This window comes from Phragmites australis, chromosome 14 (assembly GCF_958298935.1).
Source record: "Phragmites australis chromosome 14, lpPhrAust1.1, whole genome shotgun sequence".
In the NCBI taxonomy this organism is placed as follows: domain Eukaryota; kingdom Viridiplantae; phylum Streptophyta; class Magnoliopsida; order Poales; family Poaceae; genus Phragmites; species Phragmites australis.
In genome coordinates this window covers 11,237,303-11,260,813 of record NC_084934.1, presented here as the reverse complement: position 1 = coordinate 11,260,813, position 23,511 = coordinate 11,237,303, and the positions used below count along the sequence as shown (strand labels likewise).

Here is a 23,511-nt window from a genome sequence, read left to right as displayed (position 1 = left end):
TGTGTTCCATCTGAAATTTCACGATCGATTAGCCGAGGGCTCCAAAATGTCGGAGCCGGGAGACCAGACCAAGCTGTCCCTGTCTTTTCTTTGTTGGTGGTACATATGCTTTGTTTACTTGCAAGGTGGGACAGGAATTGAGAATAAAGCGTCCAAAGTGACAACAACAAATGACGCGCTTCTGGGAAACAACTGGTGGAAGGGAAGGAGGCACACCTGGGAAAGGTCGGATGCCCGGCCAATTCCATTCCAGGCATGCTCTGTCAGAATCTTTTTTATTATTTTATTATTTTTATTTTTTAATATTTGTAAAACTATATGCTATTTTAAAATATTACATATCTCATGCAATAGATGACACTTTTAAAAAATTAAAAAATATTCTATTGCTCTAAAGTTCAAAACACTATCGAAATAGTAATGAATTTTTTTTAAAAAAATAGGTTGTAGAGGATATTATGATCTAACTCTAAAAAAATTCAAACAAAATTATAATTTGTATAATAAGAAATAAAAAAATAAATTTTATTGTACACAGTCTGTCTTTGTTTCTCATTGTAAAAGTATTGGTTTGAGTTGAAATTTTTTAAAGATAGATTATACTATTCTCTACAACATATTTTTTCAGAATTTTTCATGACTATTTTAATAGTGTTTTGAATTTTGAGAGTAATAAAATACAATGTTTTGTTTATTTTTTAAATTGTCACACGTTAGAAAGGTGATTTTTTTTTTAATGTGTCAGCTTGGAAGAACGATATAGATACGCGTTAGAAGGGAAGGACCCGGGGGAGACCATAATGTACTCCACATCATTGGACCATGAACCTACCTATGATTCACATTTTAATCTCTCGAAGGAGAAAAATGGAACTAATTAAATCCTACACTCTGCATTCGAGTACATTATGAATAAAAGGTCAATTGGCACACTCAGCCTGCCAGGTGTGTTATCGGAACATAATATAAGCACCTACCCGACAGAAATTAGATGGCAAAGATCATTACGAGCACTACTGCCAGGTGTGTTATCGGAACATAATATAAGCACCTACCCGACAGAATTTAGTTGATGAATCCTAGAAAGAAGCACAATGAGGCGATCTCCAGTGAATATTTACTAAATATTTGAAAACCTCATCAGATAAGTTAATCCGACGAATTCATGGGTAGAATACAAAAAAATGAGACTGCAAGAGATTTATCCTCTGAGAGCAGAATCATCCATCATCAGAACAAAGAATGGTCAGGTGGCTTTCCAATTGAATTAGTGATCGTGGCCTAAAGCATATTACAAATTACAACACTCTACATGCTTGTACGGGGAAAAGCCACTAGCCGGTAGTGGCAAGTATACAATACAGTGATTTAAAGTATGATCTCCATTAGACAACATGTCATAAGAGTACGGTGTAGATTAATCTTTGTTCTTTGGCTGCTGTACTAGAATCGAAGAACCATTTGCCAACAGATTATCTATTACCATCATCGATGATTTCATGTGCCTCAACTTCACTTACTTCTGTAGCAGCAATGGTGGTAGTATGAACGGTATTGTTGCTACCACGGCAATGTAGTAGCTGGCGCTGAAGGCTCTCAATAAGCTGATTAAGCTGTTGAATATTTTTCTCCTGAGATAATATTATCTGCAGATAGCATGTAAATCTTGCATGAGGAGAAGGACCGGATCTCTAGATATGAAGCTTAGAAAAATCATGCCCACAAGCAACGAACGTGGACCAAAGGGGAGACAAAGGATTAATTTCCAAATGGCAGGGCCTAACATGCTTGAATCTGGCATATCAAGACTTTGATACCAAAATGGAAGTGCTTCAGCAGTAATGAGTTCTTCTATGACAAAGCAACAGATTGCCAAACAGGTTCGAGAACTCAGAATTTATGATTCGGATTGATGAACAGTTGTTTGAGTTAATCTTGGTGAGACATATTTAGCATAATAATTTCATTACTTCCATGGATCACATCTGTAAGTAGTAATCGAGTTACCAACAGATGCTCTCTATATGATTATTGAAAGGAATGAACTTTCATTGTGAAGACCATTCACATGCATGGATTATATTTGTTGGTTGCAAAGAAAGACATACTAGCAAATACACAAAAACCAGTTTTAGTTGGCAAACTGATGCTCCAATGTAGCACCAGATTCCACGTTTAATTACAGTGGACCACAAAACCTCACTAACCGGGACCTAAATCAATTCAATCAGCCTATCATAATAAGAAAAACAAAGAGGATAAACCAAAATGCTACATCGCAGTGCCAAATTTTCACAAAATTCAGGAAAATTAGACATGCTTTCCCTACTCGGGACCTATATTAATTGTTTGATGAACTATTTTAATCACATGACATGATAACCAGTTACCAGTACTGATTCACCCCAAGAAATATAACTCCAAAGTGACAAGCTAATTGTGGGGTCTGCATAAGTATTGACAAACATCTGGTTAATTCATATTGTTCGTTGCCCACAGAAAATGCAGATCGAAACATAGTGATATCTAAATCTATTTTCTCCAAATGCACACTTGTGCACTTCGGAAAAATACCCAAATGTATATATAGGACATGTTAGAAGTTGTCATGTCCAGCCCATTAGGGTCGTACTGTAGCACCGCGTCTACTGTATCACATGTTACTCTATCGTTTGTCAGTGGCTTGGATATCAAGTTAGAGATAAGATCTATTAGTTACTATACCGATTGGGTTACTGTAGCGTTTGTTAGTGGGTTGCATATCAAGTAAGATTATTTAGAGATAAAATCTATTAGTTGGTCTTAGAGATAAGATTAGTTTAGTCTAGATTGTTAGGGCTGGCTATAAAGGAGGGCATAACATCCATTGTATCAACAACAACAACAAAGTCTTTGTCCCAAGCAAGTTAGGGTAGGCTAATCCATTGTAATCAAGCAAAGAAGAAATAATCTAAGTCTCTCCCAATATTCTAAGTCTTCCTCATTTATAGTCTAATCCTTCCCCTAGCAGCCGACGCTGCCTGGCTATCCTCCCGACGAATGTTTATCCCCCTAAGGATCCTAGTTTCCTAACATAGAACAAGTGTATTTTGCAAAAAAGAAAACGGAAAAGGAAAAATAGCACAAAAATCCTGATATGCCTATGTCGAACAAGACAAGTTTGCACACATATAATTTTTGCGATATAAATCAGCATAATTTGCCTTTTTTATAGAGTACATATTGTCTGTTTGTGTTACTTTTTTAGGGGTCAAATCCACATGCACCTATATGCTCTGCATACATGATTTTACCCTTTTAGATTTTTGGAGCCATGCCCATGCACAGACCGTGAGAAGTGCTCATGCTACTCTGTGCAGAAAATCTGGATCTACAATACATGATATGGAATGGCGGTGGAACAGCCTAATTGGGGCTTGCTGTGGCTTTTTTGCAAAAGCTGATCTTGAATTGTGAATTTAGAGAAGCTGATTCTCCAAAAGTTGGTTTGTCATGTCCAGCCCATCAGAGCCCAACTGATGGAGGAAGGAGCAGCACCTATCCATCCTAGGGCCATTGTTGTTAATTGACCAACACTATCTACTGACGGGTCAGTAAATATCCCTATCAATCATTCCGAAATCAATTCAAAGCCTGCACACTTCGGCTAGTTTCTAATGGCGATTCCAATTTTAATGCGTACCAAAATGTAGTTCAGACATAACTGTATCGGCCAACAGATTACTTCAGAATCAGAAGGAGAAAAGGGAGAACAAGCATGCCAAATGTTTTAATTAAGAATGCACCTAACCTGCAGACCACCGAACAACAAAAAAGAAGTCAAACTGATTTGACGAGAACCTTTTCCTTGACGGCGTCCTCCCTGGTGAGCAGCTGCTGCCGCCGGCGCGCGGCGGCCGGATCGGCGTCGGCGGCGTCCCCGATCTGCTGCTTCCACTCGAACTGCGACGTGACGACAAGCACGAGTAGGAGGAAGAAGAGCACCATCGGCCTCGTATTCATCCCTGCAGCCCGAGCCAATCGAATCCCCAAATCAGAACCAGCGTCCCCACAACGCAAAGAACCTTTCCACAGCACAAAAGCGGTAAAGAATCAAGACCGAGGAGACGAACTAGAGTTGCCGAGAACAAGAACCAGGGAGGGTTACTTACCAAGAAAGCCCCGGATCTCCGGCAGGTGGGGCGGGCGCGAGGAGGAGGGACGGCTGTAGATGCTGATGCGAGAGCTCCGCGGAGGGACTGAGATTGGGAGACGGCAGCGGTTCGGTGGATGTGGAGGCGGAGGCGGCCGTGCGAGGGAGGAGAGAGGGGGAAGGGTGGAAGGGAGCGCATGGACTACTGATAGAGGAGAGGAGACCAAGAATTTTTAAAAAAAAAAAAAATGCCAAGACGAGTTCCTGGAACAGAAATTTGACCATGAGTGATTTCATCGTATCAAATTCGTTGGACACAATAAAAATATCGTTAAAACACTGTCTCTTAATAATTTATATTATACTATTTTACTCGTGGTTCTATATATCATGAGACTTATTTTCGTCTCCACCCTCACCTCCCTCTTGCCTTACGAGGCTATATTGGCAAAATATTGTGGGGCGAACATGTCCAAAAGGTCAAAGCGATCGACCAACAAGGTTTACCATTGTGGAGAGCACGCTACTGGAGTCCTAGTCACCAGATTTAACGGTAGTATACTGTGTTGAGGATAGTCAGATCCAATGAAAGTGGGGACCAATGATGGCAAGATGTGTCTAAGGTGACCGAATCTATCAGCTACAAGCCTCAAACAACTGAATTCGGTTCCGCAACACGATACGTCGGCTTTTTCAGCCTGTGAGCAGATGAAAGAAAAATAGACATACTGAGCGATCTCCTTTACATAATCACTCACTACATTTGCCTGTATTAAGGTTTCCAGTGACAATGTGAGAACCTTGACATATGGGACTAGGGTCTAAAATAATAGCAAAAGAGGCAACAATTCCAATGACATTTTATGGTGTACAATAAGTTAGGTGGCACATGACCAAAACCACTCTTTGGAGTGGTAAATTGGTAAACTTCTCTTCTTGAAAGGAGGTGTTGTCGTGACGTAGGGATGGTTCATGGTTCAGAGAAGATGTTAAAGGTAAGTCAGTTACGCACTTAGTCCTGCATCAACATTTCTTTCGTAGTTAGGACCAATTTGTCAGCCTCCAAAAGCCAAAGTTAAAACAAATATCATAGGCGGCCATTCATAGGCAGGGTTATGGCTTAGGATTTGGGCACCCGGGGTGGAGCTTGTTGGCGGCGTGGCTGAGCCCGCCCAAGCTTGCGGATGCTCTGCATGACAACGCAAAGGCACAAGGGTACATGGGATGCTCTGAGCTTGTGGTCCAGGGGGACGGCTAGCATGGCAAGTAGGCATGCACACGCGTGGAGGGGGCCAAGCAAGTCGGGGGGGGGGGGGGGTGCTCGCGTGTTCGGTCGATCTGTTGGCGACACAATTTCCAAATTGGGCAGTGTTGTTTTGAGAGAAGGCCAGCGATGGCTAGTCCCGAAGAAATTTTTTGTTTATATTTTTTTAATAATTGCAAAATTACATGCCTGTTTAAAATTTTTGCAAGAGTAAGCTGCCGTTACTCATTCAATGGGTGAGAGAAGATGTCGCCCATTTAATGGGCAACACTTCTGAGCCACACGGTCACACCAGACCGAATATAATAAAGGCAGTGACATGGCGGCTTACATCAACGTGTCGCTCATTTATCGGGTGAGACCTTGCTCTCGCTCGATGAACGAGTGAGATCTTCCTCGCAGTGCGCCTTGAAGGGCCCACCCAAAAGGTGTCGTCCCATGTACGGGTGAGACCTTTTAGGTATAAAATGCAGCCACGTGTGCCTGGCCGATGTCATCATCTCATTTGGTCCTGCGCCCAGCCGGGAGAGTGAGAGAGCACAGAGAGAGGGAGTAAAGGTGAAGAGAAGAGGGGAGGGAGGAAAAATAGGAGGCGAAGCTTTGCCGGAGAAAAAATGTATGTTTTTTACTCTATCTTTTTTACAAACCTGGTAGGATAGTCACTAGTGTTAGATTTTGACATAGGTTAGAGGTTAGATCTAGGGTTTAGACGTAAGTTAGAATGTAGATCTAGATTTAGATCTAAGGTTAGATGTAGTTAAGCAATTAGATCTAGTTTGTACGTATATTTTAGCAATTAGATGTAGCATTTAGATATAAGTTAGATATTAGATGTAGGATTTAGATATAGTTTAGGTATAACTTAGCTAATAGATATAGAATTTAGAGGTTTTAGATGTAGCAACTTGGAGAATTTTTTTTGCAAAGTAGATTAAATGTTGGACCATGTTTTTAATCAATATTGCAATATTGTAGATATCAGTTTACATATGTTTTTTCTCTCTCAGAATAATGGTAGGATTTTTTGTCGATGGTTGGCAGGTATGTAGCCTTTTTAGAAGCAGTCTTTTTAGAAGTAGCCTTCTTAGATCTAGTTTTTTTAAAAGTTGCCTTTTCAGACCTAACTTTTTAAACGTAGCCTTTTCAGATGTAGACTTTTCATATATAGCCTTTTTAGAAATAATATTTTTCAGTTGACATGACAAATCCTTTTAGCAAAATCAACTACTTTCCTAGGGCCCATTTCCGTAAACTTAGTCCATGCACCAGTACGAAACTGCAGTATAAATATGTGATCTCTTGGCCACATGTAAAAGCGAACCGCTAGCCTCAACCACTACAACTCCAATCAAAATGGTGTCCGATTGTCACGTCCCATAATACGTAGTTACATAATTAAGAATAAATATGCTTCTTAAGTATTATGTTTAATTTTATGTAATTTTGTTTTGTAACTCTAGAGCAATTCGTTTAAAGTCATTCGGATGAGAGAAAGAAATTCGGGAAAGAAAAGAATAAAAATTTGCAGCTAAAACGGACTTTTTCTCTAAGATGTGGGACCCACACCTAGTCCCACACCCCTCTCCCTCACGTGCAGCCTACCTGCTCCCTCTCTCACTCCCTCAGCTCACTCTCCCCCACTGTGCAGCACACAGGAGAAGCAGCTCCTCCCTCCTCCCTCACACTCACTCTCTCTTTCTCTCTCAAGTCCCACCTCTAGAGCAAGATTCAAGGTGAGTATGTGGTACCATCGTGATCAAGAGCTCCTAAGCTACACACCCGTCCAATTCCTTTTTGTTTTCTCAAAGGATTTGGACCGGATTTGATGCCTTTTGGTATTTAGGGTTGAAACACGAGGAACACCGGCGTTCATCCTCCTCCCGAGCGACTTCCCTCCGTTTCCTCCTTCACCCGGTGGTCAACAACCTCGGCAATGACCCTTGGGTGAGTCCCCTAGGCTTACATGTCAAGAATACGTGTTTTGGTTAGATAGATTTCAAATTTGGAGCTAAGGTTGTGAAGTTCTAGTGTTCTTGAGCATTGAAGGCAATAGCCGAGTTTTTGTCGATTTCAACTTATACGTGCGGTCCTATGCGATAGAGGAGGTCAAGAAGGTGCTCTAGGTCCAAATCCTCACCCCAAAAGCCACTGGAATCACCAGAATCATCGCCGGTGAGCTCACCTAGTGCCCCCGGCCGGTCCCAGCGGTCTGACCGTCGTTCCAGGGGTCCGATCGCCCCTTGGGCCAGTCGGACCGCTAGAACCCAAACCTCTCTGCATAACAGCGGTTTGACCGTGATTTCTGGTGGTCTGATCGTGACTCTCGATGGTCTGACCACCCCTGTTGGTCATCCGACCGCGGTCAACTCAGCAAAACCGTTTCCAACACAGTTTACTGTTGGCTGAAAATTGTAAAAATCATAATAAATTCTCTGTAGCTCCAAAAATTATGAAACCAATTTTGTTGGTTTAAAAATAACCTAATATACAAGTTAAAAATGTCCAAAACTATTAAATAACTAATTAAAGTTCTTATATTTATTAATTAGGTTAAAGCTTCATTAATTCACCGTTAATTCATCGCAAGCCCAAAATGGGTGAAACCAATTTTCCTAGTCTTCTTATGACTTGTTCTATTTAAGAAAAATGTTTTCATACATTATAAGGCATATGTTATGGCATTTCATCATATGCATTTTTTTGGCATATATATTTTGCACTTCATTCATACTTATCATTGCATGCGTTCTTCTTTAGTGAACGAAGAACCAAAGCGTGACGTGGGTGTGAGAGAAGGCGGCAGTGAGCTCCTGCATTTCTATGAATTCTGTGCGGGGAGTGTCAAGCAAACCCAAGAGCAGCAAGGCAAGCAACTAAGCATATGATACCTTTGTTCAATTGAATGAAGTCTAAAATTTATGAACTATGCTTATGTATATTTGCATGCGTCATTTAAGCACCGATCGTCGGTGTAGTCAGCTTTAGCACTTACCTTACTCACCACATGCCGATCTAATGGTAAGGCGAGCCGAATACCTCTGTAGCTGTGATCACTTAGGCGTGAACATCGACGGTGTGAGCAGGCGGGCCTGTAAGTGGTGCTAGTTTGCTCTGGGAGTAGTTCTAGTACCTCCGCGCCGAGCGATGCATGATCCAAATGGTTGGAGCTTATTGGAAAAGGTTAACATGAGTACCCCCTTGTATGGATCTGTATGGTCATGCAAGCCGTATGGTCCTCAAATCGTGTGGGTCTAGGAATATCCCCTTGCAAGGTGTAAAAATATTTTGAAATGTCGCGCTCTCGGTCATGAGCATGCTTCTGTCCATCTGCATTGGTTGTAGAGTTTTCGCTTGTGGTTGATGGTTGCATATGTGGGGGATGGTTGAGTTGGTTGTTGTTACATGTATGTTCATAATGGTTCCATTTATTTATGTTCAGTTGGTTATAGTAGGGTAGAGTTATGTTATTGTTGTTAAGTTAATTGCTCACATCTATGTGTCCAGGTGTCTAGGTTACTTAACTCTTATGTTTAACTTAACCATGTGGCTTTTCCTTGCTAATGGCTTAATGCATATTCCTTGGAGTCGAGCTATGCATATGTGCTCTTTATGGTTTATATCTTGCGAGTACCTTCGTATTCATGCCTACGTTTGCAGGTACTGCTGGTGAGGAAGAGCTGGGGTTTGGCTACATCGTGCCTGCCGTTCAGGGTGGCGGGCAAGACTAGTTCATCCTACTTTCGGAGGTCGTGCTTTTTGGGTGGAGCTTAAGGGCATGTGGCTCCACTCTCTTTTGTTGTATAGGTTTATGTTTTCACTGCTTAGATGTTGTTGTCCTTTGTTGTAAGTTGGTGTAAATGGTTGCATGGCTAAATACTTGTAATATAATATTAATTACTCGCTCTTTCTTAAGCTTTGTTGTGATGTGTATGTTGGAAAGGCATGTGTTCCGATCTTGGGCACAAAATACGTGCCGGGACTACCGGCATGATATTCTGGTTAATCATTGAGGTTGTGATTATGAATAATGATCCTCCTGGTGATTACTTAGAATATTATTTGGACAGTTCCTCACAGCGTGGCATCAGAGCTTGGTTTATTTAAGTAGCCTAAGCACATTTAGAACATTGTTTAGTAAGTATGTCAACTTCACCAAGCAACTCACTAAAGTCTATTTGTGTTTCTTCGGGCCAATATGTATGAAATTGTTATGTTATGCCCCTAAGAGTAATGCGTCGAAATGAGTGGCGCCATTCTGCACCACAATCTTCTCAGGCCACCCACGTCCCCAAGCATGGCCGAGTGCACCACACCACCGCTGAAGAGGTTCACGAGGGTGACAACGTGCTGATAGGTACGTTGCTTATGCATTCAAATTCTGTCGTTGCTCCTGCAGTCGTTCTTTTCGATTCTAGAGCTTCTCACTGTTTAGTAGCGGTGAGTTATACACGACAGCACGGGTTGAGAATCAGCACTACCCCTATGCCTTATCTTATAGATGCACCAGGAGCTAAGGTTCTTATTAAGCAATACGTGTCCAATGCATCGGTGATTATCAACGAGATACCTTTCTATGCCAATTTGTTGGTGATGGACTCAAAGGGGATATATGTCATATTGGGGATGAATTGGCTTACCAAGAATGAAGTTGTCATGGATTGTGCTCAGCGGGCCGTCACCCTTAATGGTCCATGCGGCACCCGAATTCATTTGAAGCTCGAGGCAGTTGATCCTTGCCTTTACGCTCTAAAGGTTGTCCCCACCACGGATCTGTTGAGTATTCCTATGGTGTGTGAATTCCTAGATGTCTTTCTGGATGAGTTGCCAGGGATGCCACCCGACCGCGCTGTGGAATTCTCGGTTGACCTTATTCTCGGAGCGGCCCAGTTTCGAGGAAGTCATATAAGATGTCGTCAGTTGAGCTAGCTGAGTTGAAGAAGTAGATTCAGGAGTTGCTGTCGAAGGGTTTCATACGTCCGAGCTCCTCACCTTGGGGATGCTCAGCCCTCTTTGTGAAGAAGAAGGATGACACTCTGCGGATATGTGTTGATTATCGTCCGTTGAATGAGGTCACGGTCAAGAACAAGTACCCGCTTCCTAGGATTGATATCCTGTTTGACCAGCTAACCGGTGCTCGAGTTTTCTCGAAGATTGACTTAAGGTTGGGCTACCATCAAATTAAGGTCCGACTGGAGGATATACCGAAGACAACTTTCTCGACTCGTTATGGTCTTTATGAGTTCACCGCCATGTCCTTCGGATTGACGAATGCCCCAGCGTATTTCATGTACTTGATGAACACGATATTCATGGAGGAAGTTGATAAGTTTGTCATGGTTTTCATCAACGACATTCTTATATACTCCAAGACTGAAGAAGAACATTTTGAGCACCTCTGTATTATTATTGGCCGACTCCGAGATCACCAACTCTATACCAAGTTCACCAAATGCGAGTTTTGTCTCAAGAAGGTCACTTTTTTGGGACATGTCTTCTCAGAGAACAGTGTTACAGTTGACCCGAGCAAGGTGCAGGATGTGCTCAGCTGGGTTCAGGCCAAGAATGTCACTGACATCCGGAGTTTTCTTGGATTTACGGGTTACTACCGCCGGTTCATCAAAAATTTCTCTAAAATTTCCAAGCCAATGACTGAGCTTTTGAAGCAAGGCAACGTGTTCGAGTGGTCGAGCGAATGTGAGTCAACTTTCCAGACCTTGAAGAAGCTGCTCACAACCTCTCCTGTTCTCGGTCAGCCTGACGCAGACAAGGGTTTTGATGTCTATTACGATGCTTCCCGCATGGGCCTCGGATGTGTACTTATGCAAGAGGGCAGAGTTGTCGCTTATGCCTCCCGCCAGTTGAAGTGCCACGAGGAGAACTACCTAACACATGACTTAGAGCTTATCACAGTGGTGCACACTCTGAAGATCTGGCACCATTACCTAATGGGCAACTTGTTCCGTATCTACACGGATCACAAAAAGTCTCAAATATATCTTCAATCAGGCGGATTTGAATATGAGGCAGCTAAGGTGGCTCGAGTTGATCAAAAACTATGAGTTGGAAGTTTATTATCACCCCGGTAAGGTGAATGTGGTTGCCGATCCTTTTAGCCGAAAGGCTCATTGTCATTGTCTTAGATCAAGCCCGGGAATGCCACACTTTGTGATGATTTTTGCTGGCTTGGGCTTCAAATGGTTCCGTATGGTTTTCTCGCCAATCTAGAGATCAAATCCACTCTCCTGGATGATATGAAGGCAACTCAGAAGGATGATAAGGGCATGGCCAGAATCCGGGAGAAAATGAAGATCGGCAAGGCCGTGTGCTTTTCTGAAGATGACCAGGGTATTATGTGGTTCAGGAACCATCTACTGGTTCCGAAGGTTGAGGCACTAAGGAAGAAGATACTGGATGAGGCTCATGACTCTTTGCTATCCATTTATCCAGGGAGCACAAAAATATATCAAGACCTCAAGCCACGGTTTTGGTGGACTCGCATGAAGCGAGAAATCGCTCGATATGTTGCTGAGTGTGATGTCTCCCGAAGGGTGAAGGCCGAGCATATCAAGCCAGCTAGTACACTTCAACCTTTACCTATTCCCTCCTGGAAGTGGGAGGAGATCGGCATGGATTTCATTACTGGATTGACGAAGACCTCGCATGGCTATGACTCGATTTGGGTCATTGTGGATCGGTTGACGAAGTCTGCTCACTTCTTGCCCATCAAGACCACATTTCTGGCAAGCAGTATGCAGAGCTATACCTCACTCGGATTGTTTGACTCCATGGGATTCCGAAGAAGATCATTTCTGATTGAGGCACTCAATTCACTTCTAATTTCTAGATGAGCCTTCATGAGGCTATGTAGATCGAGCTCTTCCATAGCACTGCGTATCATCCTCAAACCGACGGTCAAACTGAGAGAGTGAATCAGATTCTAGAGGACATGCTCTAGGCTTGTGTTCTCACTTATGGGAAGAGGTGGGACATTTGCTTTCCATTTGCCGAGTTCTCATATAACAATAGCTTCCAAATGAGCATTGAAATGTTGCCATTTGAAGCTCTATATGGCCGACGATGCTGAATGCCGTTGAATTGGTCTGAATCTGGCGACACGACTTTTCTAGGCCCGGATTTGGTCAAAGAGGCCGAAGAGCATGTTCTAGCTATTTGAAAGTGTCTTCTCACAACACAATCATGGCAGAAGAACTATGTGGATCACCGCCGCCGAGACCTCGAGTTCGCAATTGGAGATTATGTGTATCGCAAGGTTTCGCCTCTCAAAGGCGTTCGACGTTTCCAAGTTCGAGGCAAGCTAGTGCCGGGGCCTTTTCAAATTGTTGGCCGGCGTGGAGAGGTAGCCTATCAATTGGACTTGTCGCTATCTCTCTCCACTGTGCATGATGTGTTTCATGTCTCATAGTTGAAGAAGTACCTCCGAGTCCCGATCGAGGTAATCAAAGTTGCAAACTAAGAGTTGCCGCCAGATCTCACATATTGTGAGCGACCGATACGGATATTGGACGTAGCGGAACGCAAAACTCAGTGTCATTCCATAAAGTTTATCAAAGTCCAATGGAGCAACCATTCGGAAGCCGAAGCGACGTGGGAGCGTCAGGATAAAATCCGCTCCGAGTATCCCGAACTCTTTGAGGATTTGTAAATAGCATTGTAACATGTGTACATTTGGAACCTCTCGCATGTATATATTCATCTCCATGTTGAATGTAAATCAAGTCTCAAAGGAGTTATGTTTGGAAGATTACCCAACCCAAAGCAAGTGGAACCTATTTTTTCTCTCTGCTGGCTCGCGGTCTGACCGCAATTGATTTGCCGGTCTGACCGTTGGTGGGCGGTCTGACCGCCACAAGACCTGCGGTCCCACCGTTAGAGCCCAAAACTCTTTGTATTGATTTTGGTCTAACCGACAAACCCGCAGTCCCACCGTGTTGTGGTCTGACCGATCCTAGTGTCGGACTGACTGCTAGGGCACAGTGGGGTCCGTTGGCTATCTTTTCATTCCGACGATGAGTTTCAGTGAAATTCTTCTCCGTTCATGGAAGTATCCTTCCCGCCTTGTTGCCGTCAACTTCACATTAACTTTACCGAATCTTAGGATGAGATTCCTCTTAAGGGGTGGGGGGTGGGGGGGGGGAGGTTTGTCACGTCCCAAAATCCATAGTTACATAATTAAGCATAAATATGCTTCTTAAGTATTATGTTTAATTTTGTGTAATTTTGTTTTGTAACTCTAGATCAATTTGTTTAAAGTCATTCGGATGAGAGAAAGAAATCTGGGAGAGAAAAGAATAAAATTCGCAGCTAAAATAGACTTTTTCGCTAACATGTGAAACCCACACCCGGTCCTACACCACTCTCCCTCACATGCAGCTCACATGCTCCCTCTCTCACTCCCTCAGCTCACTCTCCCCCACCGTGCAGCACACAGGAGCAACAGCTCCTCCCTCACACTCACTCTCTCTTTCTCCCTCAAATCCCACCTCTAGAGCAAGATTCGAGGTGAGTATGTGGTACCATCATGATCAAGATCTCCTAAGCTCTACACCCGTCCAATTTCTTTTTGTTTTCTCGAAGGATTTGGGCCAGATTTTATGTCTTTTGGTGTTTAGGGTTGGAACAGGAGGAACACCGGCATTCATCCTCCTCCCGAGCGATTTCCCTCCGTTTCCTCCTTCACCCGGTGGTCAACAACCTCGGAAAAGACCCTTGGGTGAGTCCCCTAGGCTTACATGTCAAGAATCTGTGTTTTGGTTGGATAGATTTTGAATTTGGAGCTAAGGTTGGGAAGTTCTAGTGTTCTTGAGCATTGAAGGCATTAGCTGAGTTTTGGTCAACTTCAGCTTATACGTGTGGTCATATGCGATAGAGGAGGTCAAGAAGGTTCTCTAGGTTCAAATACCCACCCCAAAAGCCACCAGAATTGCCGGAATCATCTCCGGTGAGCTCACCTAGTGCCCTCGGCCGATCCCAGCGATCTGACCGCGCTTTTCGGCAGTCTAACCGTTGTTCCAGGGGTCCGACCGACCCTCGAGCTAGTCAGACCACCAGAACCCAAACCTCTCTGCATGCCAACGGTTTGATCATGATTTCTGACGGTCTAACCGCGACTCCCGGTGGTCTGACCGCGGTCAACTCAGCACAACCGTTTCCAGCATAGTTTACTGTTGGCTGAAACTTGTAAAATTTATAATAAATTCTTTGTAGCTCCAAAAATTATGAAACTAATTTTATTGGTTTCATAGTAACCTAATCTTCCTATTAAAAATGTCTCCAGCCATTAAATAATTAATTAAATTTCTAAGATTTATTAATTAGTTTAAGATTCATTAATTCACCATTAATTCATTGCAAGCCCAAAATGGGTGAAACCAATTTTGCTAGTCTTCTTATGACTTTTTCTATCTAAAAAAAAATGTTTTCATACATTATAAACCATAATTTTATGGCATTACTTCATATGAATTTTTGTGGCATACATATTTGCACTTCATTCATACTCATCATTGTATGCATTCTTCTTTAGTGAATGAAGAACTGAAGCATGACGCCGGTGTGAGTGAAGGCAGCAGCGAGCTCCTGCATTTCTATGAATTCTGTACGGGGAGTGTCAAGCAAACCCAAGAGCAGCAAGGCAAGGAACTAAGCATATTGCACTTTTGTTCAATTGAATGAAATCTTAAATTTATGAACTATGCTTATGTATGTTTACATGTGTCAAGTCGAGATCGGGTATAAATGGGTAGATCCTATGTTGAATGCATTACTTCTACCTTAAATTGTTGTTCATCCTTTCCTTGTCGCCTTAGTATGTCATTGGTGTCTAGATTACAAGTTAAATCGAAATGCTTAGCAATGCATAGGTCATTCGGTAGAAGTCGAGCGGTGAATTGTTTCATCTTTCACGAGCATAAGCGTTATTTACTTTCGTAATGATCACAATGTTGGATATGGGTTGATGATGGTTGGATGAGTGGTGAGTATGAGACAAGATGTGGGTGGTGCTAGGGGTGTTATCTGCTCTGGAGGAAAGTCCTAGGGGCAGACCGGGAGAGGAACCCGAACACCATAGATCGCTTGCGTCGTTTAAGCACTGATCGTCGGTGTAGTCGGCTTTAGCACTTACCTTACTCACCTCATGCCGATCTAATGGTAAGGCAAGCCAAATACCTCTGTAGCTATGATCACTTGGGTGTGAACATTGACGGTGTGAGTGGGCGGGCTTGTAAGAGGTGCTAGTTTGCTCTAGGAGTAGTTCTAGTACCTCTGCGTCGAGTGATGTATGATCCAAATGGTTGGAACTTATTGGGAAAGGTTGACATAAGGACTCCATTGTATGGATCTGTGTAGTTATGCAAGTCGTGTGGGTTCAGAAGTATCCCCTGCAGGGTGTAAAAATATTTTGAAATGCGGCGCTCTCGGTCATGAGCATGCTTCTGTCCATCTGCTTCGGTCGTAGAGTTTTCGCTTGTGGTTGATGGTTGGATATGTGGGAAATGGTTGAGTTGGTCTTTGTTACATGTATGTTCATAATGGTTCCAGTTATTTATGTTCAGTTGGTTATGGTAGGGTAGAGTTATGTTGTTGTTGGTTAAGTTAATTGCTCATGTCTATGTGTCTAGGTTGCTTACCGCTTATGTTTAACTTAACCATGTAGCTTTTCCTTGCTAATGGCTCAATGCATAATCCTTGGAGTCGAGCTATGTATATGTGCTCTTTATGGTTTAAGTCTTGCGAGTACCTTCATACTCATGCCTGCGTTTTCAGGTGCTGCTGGTGAGGAAGAGCCGGTGTTCGGCTACTTCATGCCTGCCATTCAAGTCGTGCTTTTGGGGTGGATCCTAAGGGCATGTGGCTCCACTCTCTTTTGTTGTGTAGGTTTATGTTTCTGCTGCATAGATGTTGTTGTCTTTTGTTGTAAATTGGTGTAAATAGTTGCATGGCTAAAGACTTGTAATATATTATTAATTACTCGCTATTTCTTAAGATTTGTTGTGATGTATATGTTGAAAGGCATGTGTTCCGTCTTGGGCACCAAACGCGTGCCGGTACTACCGGGATGATATTCTGATTAATCATCGAGGTTGCGATTATGAATAATGATCCTCCTAGTGATTAATTATAATATTATTTGAACGGTTCCTCACACAAATCTTTTCCTAAGAAATACTTACTAGATACTATGGCTGATGGGGTTGAAGTGCTCATGTGCTGGTGTGGAGACCTTTGTAGGGTGATGAAGTTCTCTGAGTTCTTCGACACTTATGGAAGGAGATTTTTCATGTGCCGTAACTGTGAGTACAATCCATGCCAGGAAACACTAATGTTGGCTCCCGCCACTAGGTAATCACTTTTGGCTAAACTACTCCAAATACAACTGAGATATACCACTGAATATTTTGGTCTCCGTTGTAGTCTATGCCACCACTATGTGACTTTTTACAGTGGCCATATACTGAGCAGTCGCAAGCAGATGTATTCTTTCTTTAGGTAATCACTTTTGGCCAAACTACTCCAAATACAACTGAGATATACCACTTAATATTTTGGTCTCCGTTGTAGTCTACGCCACTACTATGTGACTTCTTACAGTGGCCATATACTGAGCAGTCGCAAGCGGATGTATTCTTTCTTTACACTTAGCACCATGCTTCTTGGAGACACTTTCATTAGATGGAAGCCAACCTGAGGAGGAAGGTTACGTGTAAACGCATTCAGGAGGAGCAACAGAAGATGAGGGAGGAGTATAACTGCATAATGGTTGAGGTTTGTGAGGCGGAGAGGGAGAGGAAGCATGAGAGGGCACGTCGGGCGCGTGAGGCAGGACTGGAAGCGGCGAGGAAGGAAAAATACCCATATTGCACTCAGTAGACTAGATGTTGTAATCATGTTGTTTACATTTTCTAAGACATATAGTTTTAGACATGATACATGTATAGGTTACAATGATCGTGTACTGTATATGCCACCGTGTATGTTGCAGCTCCTATTAAAATCTCCGTGTTCAACCTTACTTTTCCATGAATTCCGAGTATCCAAAATACCTCATAATCATCTAATGGCATTAGATACATCGATAACAAAAAAATGTTGGCACACGAACGACGTGCCACCATTAGATGTGTTTATGAGGTATTTTGGAGACTGAAACCAAATCGATAGGAGACTGAAACCCTAATTTAGCAAGGTGTCACTCATCCAACGAGGGACACCTTGTTGTCACCCATCCAATGGACAAAAACTTTTATGCCATGTCAACAGTCAGCCACGCTAGATGGGCACGTCAACGTGTCCCCTTACTCTCTTCCGTTGAACGGACGAAGATAGCCTAGTCTTGTAAAAATTTCAAATGAGCATATATATAATCCAAGGCAATCAGGAGGCAGAGGAATGGGCCCGTGTGGGTTGGGCTCAGGGAAGCAGAGGGGAAGGAAGGAAGGAATGGGTGGGCTGGTACGATCTGGTCGATCGAGCTGACAGTTGGCGGCCTAGTGAAACAAGGTGGGTCCTTGGGCTAACTGTCCAAATAGAGAGAGAGAGGCTGGGCCAATCTGATGGGCTGCAACGAGGACAAAGGGAGCGGGCTGGGCCAGAGAAAGAAGAGGTTGTGCTGTCGGGTGAGTTTTTCCATTGATGGAGAGGCCGAGAGAGAAAAAGAAAAGGGGATTTAAAGGGGAAGATCTGAAAATAGGATTATTTGAATTGGAATTGAGTTTGGGTGGAGTCAGGTCATTGAGCGGAGATTCGAATTAGCTTTGGTTAAGATGGAGATTGAGATAGAATCAGAGTTTAATTTGATTTCGGGAAAAGGAATTTGGCCTAGAATACTTGAATTTAGATTTGAATTGTTGACCGACTAACTTCAGATTTGATTGGGTTAGGCATTTGAGGAATTGATACAAACTTCGATTTGGAATTCAATGTTGGACTAGGTTTAATTTGAATCGGCACACAAGTCGGGTTAACCTACATCAACTATGCCTAAAAAGTAAAAAAAAAGAAGTGATTTTCATGCTATAGCGGAAGATGACGAAACACAGGTTGCGTGGATGCGCGGCCTGGGGCTCCGCATCCACCAGCGCACGGAACTGACTTTCCAGGAGCACCGCACCAGCGAGCTCATCCGCGCCAAGCTCGACACGCTCGGAGTCCCCTACGTATGGTCCGTCGTCCAGACCTGTGGCGTGGCCACCGTCGCAGGCTGTGGCGGCACCGGCTCCGTTGTCGCGCTCCGGGCTGACATGGACACTCTCCCCGTGCAGGTTGGTGTTATTGCTGCCTTTATTTCTTTGACTTGCCTTGCCAGTCGACTGCTCCGTTCAATCTACATTTGAACATGTAATCTTCAAAATTGTCATGGTTGAGAACGTTCTTTTGTTTCTTCAACTGAATTGCAGAATTGGTGAGCATATATATAGACATTAATGATGGCGTGAAAATTCCGGATGGGATGTGAATGTGATGGTTGCTTGTAAAATGGGAATCCGCCAATTTTTCAATGCATGGTGGTTTGGCATATGACGATGTATGTCACAATTATATAATTTGTGTCAGTGTTACCTGCTCCCATTTTTGTTCTTACGGTAATGAAAGGTAGAAAGTCTCTTCGGTGACATCAAAGTGAATACCATCGTCGAAACAGATTTCTAGTATGTCTGGTATCTCAGTGTTGTCATGGAAATATTCGCCAACTTATTTAAGATTGGGATGATTCATATTCCAGTTGGGATGATTCAGAAATAGCGTCTCTTGCACGATATCAAGAGAGACAAATCAAATAGATGTTGCGTGCTAGGAGCGAAAATAACATAGCTCTAGGATCAAGATGGGCGACTAAAGAAGATAAATATACGTCTTATAAATTTCTTATAAAATAGATGATATACTCTTTGGTCACCTAACGTATCTAAAAAAGAATCACCGTAAAGAGCAATGCAGTAGAAATTTAGGCTCAACACGGAAGTTCCAATTAAAAAATAGAAATCTCGTCAACAATACTTCATCTAACCAAATTTGAAAATCCAATAAAAAATGGGTCTTATGGTTAGAATCAAACCCTAGGTTCCACAGCCAATCAATCCATAACTTAACCGCGCACAAAAATAGGATATTTAGGAGAAACAAAAAAACTCAAGAAGAGAATCATTGGATGAAGAAAACCTCCAAATTAATAGATTAGAGTCAAAAAAATTCAATAACCAATTGTGTACTTTAGCGAATTTTATGTCTCTAGCAACTAGAAGATTAACTCTAACCAGGTGAAAAAAATTCAACTCAAGCATGAAAACAAAAATTGCAACCAAGATTGAAAACTTGCAAAAAAACAAGAGAATCAATAGAGGGAAACTACAAGGAAAGGAATTCAAGTATATGCAAAAATATAAACTTCATTACTCAAATATGTTAGTCCTATTTTAAGCAAATTACAAAAAAATTACTCTCAAAACTCATACCTATTACATAGACTAAACACTCATCATTTCTCTTCTCTAAGAGTGTGTTTAGTTGGGAGGCAAAGTAGAATGAGATATGGTTATCCCTGATTTTAGGATGAGATTATCATCTTTTTTGTTTGGTTGGATAGATGGGATGCGCCTCTTTTTTTAGTTAGAGGGACAAAGACGGATAGGGACAAGAATCATCAACTAATTATATCTTTTAATTTTAAATAATAATCATTAATAATACACTAATCAACATGCTCTAACGCGTATTAATGTTACTCTTACCATAATCATTACTAATTAACAATAAAATATGCTAATTAACTTTAATCATACTCTAATTAGCTCATTAATTGCTACTAATTAGCACATTAACCCTTCCAAATTCTAATCTTATAATAATATATACTAATTAGTGGTACAAACATACTAATATCACTAATCATTTTACTAATGAGTATGATTAGCAAAGCTAGGTAGCTTCGTCACACCAATTTGAAGAGATAGCTTCATCCACCATATTGAGAAAATATTCTCTAGAGGGATGATCTCATCCTTGCTATCTCTAAATCAAACAACACAAAAACAGAGATCGCCCCCACCCAACCCATCCTATCTCCTGAACCAAACACACCCTAGCCCCTAGTACTATACTCTCAAATAGGTAGCATAAGAGGCTCAAGTCATTGGTTCAAACTTATCCATAGCTCTACCTCTCTATTTATAGGTCTAGAAAACTTGCCCTCTAAATTTTCTAGTTTGTTACCAAAATACTCCTCTCTTGAAGTACATTCCTACCTACCACAAAGGGTATTTTAGTCAATTTCTTTCTTCATCCATCGAACAGCCACAACATCTTTACTACTTAGCTTCACCTCGACGCAAGCTTCGCGATGGTGCCACATACTCCTCCAATCCTCCCACAATTTTGAGGCTTAACCGTGAAACCCTCTTCACGCTTCTCAAAGCATGACTCATCATTTCCTTACACCTTAAGTGAACACTCTAATATCGACACGTGTACTCCATCTTACGATCCTGACCGCCGGTAAGTCTTTCCCGCTTCCGATCACTCGGGCCGCTTTGTCACTTGTATCGACATCCCTTTCGCTAAACTTTATCAACACACCATCTTCACCCTCCATTTCATACTTTATTTGACCTTCACGTGTAAAGCTAGGATCACCCTTGACTCCATCTGGCCTCTTTGATCGTCTAGCACCAAACACTTGCTTAGCCCCGCTCACCCGCCGTCGACCGTCAAGTTGCATCCATCACCTGCACATCATGAGACAAGCAAATATATTTCTTTAACTCCAACTCCAGTTAGTCCATAATCAAAATGCTCAAACCAAGCTCAAGTAATCTAAAACTCAACAAACCAAATCAACAACTTTATAATCACTCATCACATATAAACCAATACACATTTTAACTTAGTTTCTCAATAGCAAAATGAACTTGCATTGCAGTTTGAACATACCATGGCTGGATTTGCGCATGATATCTTACAGGAACCTTGTACATGAAGTCTTGTTAATCTTCGGACTACAGGGATTCTAATATGTCCGTTCGCGCAATGCAACGATTCTTATATGTCACTAGTTTACTGTCGTTTGCTTGGTGATGATATCATGGTCTTCTTTGGCAGGAACTGGCAGATTGGGAGGACAAGAGTTAGGAATATGGAAAGACGCATGCTTGCGGACACGATGCTTCTTGGAGCCGCTAAGCTACTTCAATCTCGGAAGGATAACTTGAAGGTACTCTTCAACTAACATTTCTGAACATAAGCTTTATTTTGTCATGGTAAAATTTGGATCATTATTTACATTGCAAGAATGTCATTATGCTTAAAAAAGATCACCCCCACTATAAAATGCATAATTAGTAATGCCATACCGAGAAATGATGCTCTCTTGTAAATCCAAATAGTTAAAGGAGTTTCAAGCTTGTAGCCTCATAACTCATTCAGGTTCCGCAGAATTAGTACAACAATGTGTTATAGCTTTTGTTTGAAAACGGTGCAATTGAGAGCGACAAATGAAGGTGCATCTGTGTGGTTCTTGTTTACATCTTCAGGGTATTATCAAGCTTGTGTTCCAGCCAGCAGAACAGGTCCATGGTGGGGCCTATTTTGTTCTGAAAGAAGGTAACTTGGACGATATCATAGCCATTTTCGGCTTGCATGTCATCCCAGATCTTCCTGTAGGCGTTGTGGCATCCCGGCCAGGACCGTTCCTTCCAGCTGCAGCTAGGCTCACTCAGCCGTTTCCATCGCCACACTCATACATACGTATACACGGCAACCGTGACTGGGCACACCGTGTGCACTCACCAGCTCCGCAGTTGGGCGGAACGGCGACCATCCAACCACCACCGACCCAACAGCATGGGTTGGCACAGAGGCCCAAGCCGGCACGGAGGCGTTCCAACAGTGACGTAGCGAGGACCCCGTCGCACCACAGGGGTTACGGCCGAGGCCGCAGCCAGACAGGCTGCCCTCCAATGGTTCTGGGCGCTCGAGCCTAGGGGCACCCATGCATGGACCCGACCCCTAGACGCCTCCTGTGATGACGCCCAGGGCACCTTCGTCGAGCTAGTGTCCTTTGAGAGACGCCCAGGGCACCTTCCTCCCCATGTGGAAGCAGGCTCCGGGGAAACCACTGGCCCCAGGGGGTGTAGATCCCGTCGACATCCTTGGCACTAACCACAAGCTCCGGAACCACCGGAATGGTATTGGTGCATCCTGCACGGACCCGGACGTAGCTACAATACAGACGGCTGCTGAACCCTCATAGCTTCCTGGGAGGATTACCTCAAGAGACAGACGGGACGCCCCGTAAGGGAAAAAAGCTGACGATAGGCGACCCAGGGGTCATAAGCCTATAGTGGGCTGCCAGGTGGGTGGCTGGGCCTCATCGAGCCCCCCTTGGCCTGCTATATCACCCTCGGTTCTGCCACCAACAGTGCAATACCCCAGCAATGAGGACCGAGTCACAAAAAGGTCCTAGCTAGGGGCTGGTCGACCGTCCGGGGTGTCGAGACCCCGGGACTCTCCACATCCCAGGGGCGGATGACAACGGAGGGCGGGGCGCCGCTACCGACGACAGCAGGCTGCCGACCCGGGGCGATAAGGGGAAGCGTCCCTGGGCGTATATCCCTCAACTGTCCTCTTCCTCGTCGTCATCACCTCTGCGATCACGACCGACGGCGGGCGGCTGAGGCGGCCAGTCTTCGGGAACAGACTCTGGGGTGGAGGCTGGGGCTAGCTCACGGCAACCCAAGGGCCAGAGCCCAGTCGGCGGCGCGATGGCTGCCGGCCAGACCGGCCAGTCTTCGGGAGCAGGCTCCGGGGCGGACGTTGGGACCATCCCACAATGGCCTGAGGGCCAGAGCCCTCCCCCGAAAAGGAGGAGGCCGGAGCCCGAGCCTAAGCCCAGGCCGTAGGACCCAGAGTTCCGGATCCTGCAGTCCCGATGGCGGTACCGCGGGCCCAAAACCATGTAAGCCCCCTTTCTTTCTTGGGCACATTTTGCCCGGATTTTGGCTGGAGGTTAACCTATTTTTGTTTCAGGCCGCCCAAGGACTCTACAGGAGGCCAGAAGTCCTCGGAGTAGCCGAGGCCATCCCCTGTCCCTGAGTTGAACGCC

General features: G+C 43.5%; 1 protein-coding gene across 2 annotated transcripts; it reads right to left on the bottom strand.

The window, feature by feature from the left end:
* Window positions 1-1,233: 1,233 nt before the first annotated feature.
* LOC133891558 (uncharacterized) lies at window positions 1,234-4,364 on the bottom strand. 2 transcript variants are annotated; one of them, XM_062332283.1, is made up of 3 exons: window positions 4,152-4,364; window positions 3,841-4,064; window positions 1,234-1,646 (listed from the first exon to the last, which is right to left on the bottom strand). In XM_062332283.1, the coding sequence occupies exons 2-3, from the start codon at window positions 4,000-4,002 to the stop codon at window positions 1,473-1,475; spliced, it is 336 nt and encodes a 111-aa protein (XP_062188267.1). In that variant the 5' UTR covers window positions 4,003-4,064; window positions 4,152-4,364; the 3' UTR covers window positions 1,234-1,472. The 2 variants fall into 2 exon arrangements, with proteins under 2 accessions (XP_062188267.1, XP_062188266.1); XM_062332282.1 differs by having other exon boundaries at window positions 3,841-4,004; window positions 4,152-4,362.
* Between the last annotated feature and the right edge of the window lie 19,147 nt (window positions 4,365-23,511).

What these genes read in the sequence shown, in the direction of transcription:
- LOC133891558 (XM_062332283.1), bottom strand. Translation starts at nt 4,002, where the DNA reads ATGAATACGAGGCCGATGGTGCTCTTCTTCCTCCTACTCGTGCTTGTC. An exon ending in AGGACGCCGTCAAGGAAAAG is followed by an intron (nt 1,647 to 3,840) that starts GTTCTCGTCAAA and finishes TGCTATCTGCAG; the next exon opens with ATAATATTATCTCAGGAGAA.